Here is an 8,009-nt window from a genome sequence, read left to right as displayed (position 1 = left end):
AGGCGAATCACAGACGAACGTTGCTTTCGCACCGAGCGTGAAACGATTGATCACCTTCTGCTAATTCACGCCTGCACACTAGGTGGCACTGATCAGCAATGCATTTTTTCCTAACGTAGACTATGTATCTCGTATATGGCTTTTACGTCATCCACTGCTCAATATACAGCATTAAATTAAGATAAATAACTTTCGGTTCTTCATCAGAAACACAAACTATCCATAATGCTTACAAAAATACAACTGAAAATATAATTAAAGCTACAATTGGCGTCAAGCTACATTTCAAAATGTATGTAATTATTAATGTTTTTGCTCAAACCCCAATTTAAACATTAAAGAGCCATAGTTCGCTGACAAGCTACGCAATATCGTGTTCATAAACGAATGCGATTCATCTGCGATTATGAATTGCAGTGATTCTTATTAAAGCAACTGTATTAATATTCTTCAGTCAAGAGCAGTGAGTGATTTTTCTGTTTTTGTTGTTTTATTAGCATTAAAGGCATATTTCACCCAAAAATGAAAATTGTCATAACTTACTCACTCTTAGTTGTTTTAAACCTGAATTAGTTTTTTTTCTTCTTCCGTTGACCATAAATGTTATTTTGAATAATGTGGGTAAGCAAACAGTTGAACCTGTATTAAAGAAATTAATACAGGTTTTGGACAACATGAGAGTGAGTAAATAATGACAGAATTGTAATGTTTGGGTGAATTATCCCTTTAATGACAAGGGGCAGCATGTTTAAAAATATTAGTCTGCTGTCACTTTAAGACCTGCATGCATCTAAAGGCCGTTTCACACTAAGCGCGATGCGAAAAAGCGAGGCGAATCACAGACGAACGTTGCTTTCGCACCGAGCGTGAAACGATTGATCACCTTCTGCTAATTCACGCCTGCACACTAGGTGGCACTGATCAGCAATGCATTTTTTCCTAACGTAGACTATGTATTTCGTATATGGCTTTTACATCATCCACTGCTCAATATACAGCATTAAATTAAGATAAATAACTTTCGGTTCTTCATCAGAAACACAAACTATCCATAATGCTTACAAAAATACAACTGAAAATATAATTAAAGCTACAATTGGCGTCAAGCTACATTTCAAAATGTATGTAATTATTAATGTTTTTGCTCAAACCCCAATTTAAACATTAAAGAGCCATAGTTCGCTGACAAGCTACGCAATATCGTGTTCATAAACGAATGCGATTCATCTGCGATTATGAACGCTCCATCTGAAAGCACGTGATGGAGATTTACTACTAATCATAGAACCGGCTTTACTGACGAGATGTGCATGACAATCGCATGCGATTTATCGTGCAGCCCTAATGTGAATGCATGCTGCGTTGCATAGTATATTAGGACGGAGGTGCCAGAACTGCAAATAATAGAATGTATGCTGTAGCACAATATTTCTTCAATAGCAGATCGTGGAGACAAAAATTGTGATATCTCACTTTCTCATTCTGGGATTACAGGTTTTTTGTCTTTCAGTGGGGTAGGATCTAGCATACATATTTTGATGTTTGCTGCTTTGTGCCATTGAACAGGGGTGAACTTGTTTTTGTCTCTTTTCGTCATAGAGCTGATGGCGCTGAAAGAGGAGAATCAAGAACTGAATGAAATGAAAGAGAAACATCATGATTTTGTAACTGGAGAGCAGACATCCTCAAGAGTTCAAAACTCTGAAACCTTTAATCGCCACACAATGGTTCACTCGAGAGAGAACCTTTTTAAATGTGGTCAGTGTGGAATGACGTTCTGGAACATTAAACACCTCGACAGGCACGCAATACTTCATTCCAAAGAAAAGCCTTTTAAATGTGAGCAGTGTGAAAAGTGCTTTAAAATCAGCAAATACCTGAAGAATCACATGAAGATTCACAGCGGACGGAAGCCGTTCTCGTGCACTCAGTGTGGGAAGTGTTTCGGTCATAAAGTCTGCCTAAAGAATCACATGACTCTTCACACCGGAGAGAAGCCTTACACCTGCAGACAGTGTGGAAAGAGCTTCTCGCAAAGCGGAAATCTTAAATATCACATGAGAGTTCACACCGGAGAGAAACGTTACACCTGCCCTCACTGCAAAAAAAAATTTGGTCACAAAGGCAGCCTCAAGGCTCACATGAGGATTCACACCGGAGAGAAGCCCTACACATGCCGACAGTGTGAAGAGAGATTTACACACAAGGAATCCTTCGAAATACACGTGATACGTCACACTGGAGAGATGCCTTTCACCTGCCAGCTGTGCGGGAAGGGCTTCCCACAGAAAGGAAATCTGAAGTCACACATAAAAGTTCACACTGGAGAGAAGCCTTTCATCTGTCCTCACTGTGGAAAGGGTTTCACTTTTAAAGGAAACCTTAAGATTCACATGAGGATTCACACTGGAGAGAAGCCGTACTCGTGCTCTAAGTGTGAGATGAGGTTCCTGTATAAGAGAGACCTGAAACGCCATTTGCAAACCCGGTGTTCCTCAGAGTGACGAGATTTGAAGAAAGATGCTATTTGTGTTCGTGTGTGTGTGAGACTGTTCACATAACCTTTTAAATGTGGCCCTATCAGATGATCACCTAAACAGAACACTGCACCATGTGGTTTATTTGCATGCTTCTTTATATTTTGCCTTGAGGCTTTTTTCTTTTGTCACGGTTGGAAGTGGCCACAGGTGTTCATATGTACGTACATCCTTTCAAGTATAGAGAGGTTGCAATTAGGGTTGCAAAAAGGTGGAAAATTTCCAGTAAATTTCGGAAACATTCCAGAAATTTTGGAAACTTTCCAGGATTTTTTTGGAATCTTCCAGGGATTTTTGGAAATTTACCAGAAATTTTCCACCCCTTTGCAACCCTAGTTGCAATAAACATCCTCTAATTTTGATAACATTTACATTTCGTCATTTTGCAGACGCGTTTATCCAAAGCGACGTACAATTGGGGGATACATAAAGCGATTCTTCTTAAAGAGGCAAACAGACACAGGAACTGCTCGTAATACCAAGTTTCAGGCGTTGTTCAAATAAGTACAAGCTAGAAAGGGAAGGAATAAATAAAGAGAAAGACAGTTTTTTTTTAATTTCAAGGCATTTCTCATTAATTTGATTCAGTTTAAAGGTGCAGTGTGTAATATTTAAGAGGATCTATTGACAGAAATGCAATATAATATACATAACTATGCTTTTAGAGGTGTATTAAGACCTTACATAATGAACCGTTATGTTTTTATTACTGTCAGACTCCGTTCCATGTCTCGTGTTGTGCTTTCCTCCCCCACGTGCTCCAGTTTGTTTATGCCCTTATTTGGTTTTTCATGTTCCTGTCCATTTAGTTCATTTGTTCCCAAGTGTGTCCCATTAGTTTCTGTGTATTTAAAGTGTTCTGCCCCTCGTTTCCCGTCCACTGTTAAATGTAATTTCGTGTTTCCTGTGTTCCCAGCTTTGTTTTCATTAAAGATTTTGGAATTTACTTTACTCCTGGTCTCCTCGCTCCTTCATTCCCGTGCTCCCAGTGTGAATCGTGACAGAACAGCGGACCGAAAACAGTAAGCGGCGCCCCTTCTCCCGTGTTTTTGTTTTCGTTTTGAGCAGTCTTTTGTTTTTTCCATTTTTCTCCCCGTATTTGTTATGAGGACCGCCCTGCTGTCAAACGAAGACAAGCCCGCCGGACGCTCCGAAGACAAGCCCGCCGGACGCTCCGAAGTCAAGCCCGCCGGCCGCTCCGAAGACAAGCCCGCCGGACGCTCCGAAGACAAGCCCGCCAACCGCTCCGTAGTCAAGCCCGCCAGACCGGCCATTTGTACTTGCTATACGGCATACTTTAGTAGAGTAATAGTACAAACATTTGTTACAATAGTCATTTTATAATAAATCCAAAAGCAACACTTGGAAAAAAAAACTAGGGAGTGAAAATGGCAACTGAGCTAATGAGTGATCCTTTGCTCCCATCTACTGGTTATAATGGAAATTTCATGTCATTTTTATCTTATAAGTATTTGTTTTCCCCCAGGGTTTTTAGCACATTTTTTTCATGTCATCTTCATAAGGTTCATGAATGATATTACGCAGTGCCTGAAAATAGCCCCCAGCACGCTCCCTGTGCAAGCAGGTGGTCACATTGGTTATGTTGACGGAAGTTAGCCTACTTTCAGGCGCTGTGTAATATCATTGCGCCTGCTTCACCCATGGTACGGCAGCAAAGTTCCTTGATTATTACGCCGGAATGAGAGTATAGTTCCTAGACATATTGGCTAGAAAATCGCAACTTTTCATTTTCCTATGCAGCGCCTGAAAATAGTCCCCAGCACGCTTCCTGTGCAAGCAGTTGGTCACGTTGGTTATGTTGACGGAATCTAGCTCCGGAATGAGAGTATAGTTCCTAGACATATTGGCTAGAAAATCGCAACTTTTCATTTTCCGTCAGTCTTAGTACATGATATAACTACAGAAGAGTCAACTTTTAAATAGGAAAAATACAGAACCTCTTTGGTCATTTTTGAGCGAGATGCTAACGGTCTAATCAGATTCAATGATCTATGCTAAGCTAAGCTAAAAGTGCTACCGCCAGAACCGGAGATCGGCTGAATGGGTTCTAAAACGGTAAAACTCAACTGTTTAACTCTAGGGGAGCTGGAAAATGAGCCTATTTTCAAAAAATAGTGGAGTGTTCCTTTAAGTGTTATGTAGGCTACTGTAGATCCTATTGAATGTTCTCCCGAATATGTTTGTACAATTTCTTAACTGCTTCCTAAATAAATAAAAAAGAAAGTAGCTGTGTGGAATATTTGTTTAGAAATGCTGGTTATTCAACAGGCTTATTAAACCAATTAAAAATTTCATGAGATTAAACGCAAAAATAGGCTACTCTGCAAACAACTGGATTGTATTTTGGATACAACATAAACAATGCTCATGAAGCCGATGTCACAAAAACAGGCTACTAATCTATCTGGCCCTGACACATACAAGAAAAAATATAAGTATGACAATTACATATCTCCACATATATATATATATATTTTTTTTTATAAACAAGTGGTTACCTTGTCAACTCCAAATACTGTTTGAGTTTGACAGAATCATTTCCCGGGGGTCCAGAACGAGGCTCCTTCTCTCAGGGTGGGTTGCACCAACATGGATTAAATTAAGCCAAGATTAGAGCTAATCAAGGATTTGTTGATCTGGGTTTTATTTTAAATCGAGTTGTGTTGCACCACTTAATTTTAAACACAGATTAACAAATCTGCGATTAAAACATTAACCTGTGATTAAAACTTTCACTTGCGATTAATTCTGATTCAGTGTAGCCTCACTAAACCGCAACAATGTTACTTGAGTGACTACAAAAGAGCTCGTGCAAGTAATGGAACTTTAAATTAAAAAAAATATAAAATTTAACTAATAAACCGCTATCAGATCATTCGCAGAAATGGCGCAGCGTATTAGAAGTTCAAACTTTACAAGCCATGAAAAAAATTTATTATATCAATTAATGGAGCAATATGGGACGATAATCGAAGACAAAAAGACAGATAACATGACAATTAAAAAGAAAGAAGACGCCTGGGTCCAGCTAACCGCTGATTTCAATGCTTCTGTGGGGATTAAGGACAAGCGCGATGTAAATAGTCTGAAAGCCTGCTGGAAAAACCTCAAAGCGAAAGCGAAAAAAGATGCAGCACAGGAGAGAAGGGACACATTTCTCACTGGTGGTGGCCCCCCTACTGGAGAAATAGATTCATTGTCACAAAAATTATCCAGATGATTCCGCAACAGATAACCCCATTGCGCAACCCATTCGACGACGATTCCACTGCCGACCAGCTGGAGTCACAGACATCGTCCCACAAAAGTATGTTAGCTGCATTTCATTTTCACATTTCTTTGCTCTGGACATTGTTGGTTTGATAATGCGGAACTTACAATATTTATCCTAGATGCGAATGATGACAATGAAAGGACCAGTTCCTGCACGCCTGCCGCGCCTAATAAACGCGTCAGCGATGGAGCAGCTCAGGCACAAGATCAAGCTCAATGCTCAGAGCCCCCAAAGAGCAAAAGACAAAAAAGTGATTTCAGCGAAAATCATCTTGAATTACTACAATTAGAGAAAGAAAAGAATGTAATTCAAATTGAAAATGCCAAGTTACAGAGAGAGGTGCTTCTTTTACAAAAGGAAGTATTACAGATGCAAAAAGAAAAACTACAGAACTACAAGTACAAATAGTTTTTAGTGAGTTCCATTTCCTGAAAATGAAGGAAACATTACGAAAAAAATTTATTTATTTGTTAAATGTATGACTAGTAAACAATAGGCTATTATTTCTGTAAAGATATCAACTATCCGTTTATTTATTTATATATTTGTTTGTTTGTTTGATTAAATATATAACTTGTTAATAGTTAGTTATGTAATATCATTAATGCATGTTACTGTCGTATTACTGTAATAAAAGAAAAGGTGAAACTTTTGAAAAGGTTAATTTTTTTTTTTTTTTTAGAAAAAGGGCAGTATTGACTAAATACAAAAATGGTAATGTAAGGTAAGGAATGTGTGCTGCATAAAAGTGAACACTTTTAAAGTAGCATACATGCATTAATATATAAACTACATACTATACTGCATTTACTACATTACTGTACTATACTACATACCATACACTACTACATGCTATATAAATACAAATACACATACACACTGCTATTATGCAGTGAAATGGTTTTCAATCAAGGTCCTCCGGACAGCATTGCCATTTGCAGTGGCAGCATTGTGCTCCTCTCCTTCATCCTCTGTGTGCTCAATTCGGTAATCCACTTCAAACTCTGGTAGTCCCTCATCTCCGAGTCTTTTCCCAAAGTTATACAGCACTGCCAGAGCAACAATGACTGCCAGTGTTGTATCAAGCTTTGTTCGAAGCCCATTCTCCAGGCAGGGAAACCGCTTTTTCCAAACACCCTCTCGACAAGACCTCTTGCTGCAATGTGGCAGGTGTTGTGTCGTTTCTCAGCTGGCGTTGAAGGGTTCAGGATGGGTTTCAGTAGTAACTCCTGGAAAACCAGCTCTTCTGTAAAATCCAGCAGATGTTTCTCCTGTTGGGGCAAATCTTATATACTGATTTTTCAAGGCTGCAATTGCCTGTGATACTCTTCCAACAATTCTGCTCACTGTTGACTTGTGTACTCCAAAAAGGTCCCCATCCACCATTTGGAAACAACCAGTAGCATAAAAGCGCAAGGCTGTTAAAAGCTGGAGCATGGGAGGTATGGCTGCATTGCGGTCTAATTGCAGGTTCAATTTTTTGATTTAATCTCATCACAGATTCCTTGCTGAATCGGTACCGCTTTGAAAATGCATCACCATCATAAAACTCAACAGGGTTGAGACGGGTCCCTTATTTTTCTGCGAGGAACTCTTTCATTTTCTCCAATCCACCAAATAAGTGCTGCCATTTTGAGAATTTAAACCTCCTCAACAGCAAGTTTAAAGTTAATCCTTAACTGAAATTTAAATCTGAGTTTAAAGTGATGGAGCTTTTTCAAGATTATAGTTAATCCAGGTTTATTGTGAAATTAAATCCAGGATCAAGATGATGGTTTAAATGTAAGCCTGCTTATTTTTAAACAAGGTTTAAAGTTTGGTGCAACGGAATTATTAGATAAACCTTGATTTAATCTAGATTAAAGCTTAATCCTTGTTGGTGCAACCCACCCTCGGAAGGAAAGATTACCTGAGGAATTGTAACCTTAGATTCACTTTCACTGCCATTAATAATATTAGCAATACACAGATCAAGGTATTTGGTCTTACTGCCAATATCCCGTGCCTGGGCTCATTGACAGCTCCCAAAATAACACTGTATTTAGTTGGATCACGCTAAAAAAGGGCAATAATCATTTACGAAATCATTTAATACTATACATAAAATGACTAGCAACTTATAAAAGCCTGACAAGTTAAAGTACATGAAAAAAAACATATAGGCGCGTTTCCATTAC

General features: G+C 38.8%; 1 protein-coding gene across 1 annotated transcript in view; it reads left to right on the top strand.

Moving 5' to 3' along the window:
• Positions 1–2,755, top strand: part of LOC107758412 (gastrula zinc finger protein XlCGF8.2DB-like) — a 5,132-nt gene extending 2,377 nt beyond the window's left edge. Inside the window, exon 2 of the mRNA XM_016576135.1 lies at positions 1,600–2,755. Within this exon, the coding sequence (XP_016431621.1) occupies positions 1,605–2,504 (900 nt within the window). The 5' untranslated portion in view covers positions 1,600–1,604 and the 3' untranslated portion in view covers positions 2,505–2,755. The remainder of the gene's footprint in view (positions 1–1,599) is intronic.
• The last annotated feature ends 5,254 nt before the right edge of the window (positions 2,756–8,009 follow it).

Source organism: Sinocyclocheilus rhinocerous, unplaced genomic scaffold (assembly GCF_001515625.1).
Source record: "Sinocyclocheilus rhinocerous isolate Xijiao unplaced genomic scaffold, SAMN03320098_v1.1 scaffold624, whole genome shotgun sequence".
Lineage (NCBI taxonomy): Eukaryota > Metazoa > Chordata > Actinopteri > Cypriniformes > Cyprinidae > Sinocyclocheilus > Sinocyclocheilus rhinocerous.
The sequence above is the reverse complement of the archived record's forward strand: the minus strand, read 5'-3'. Positions and strand labels throughout refer to the sequence as shown.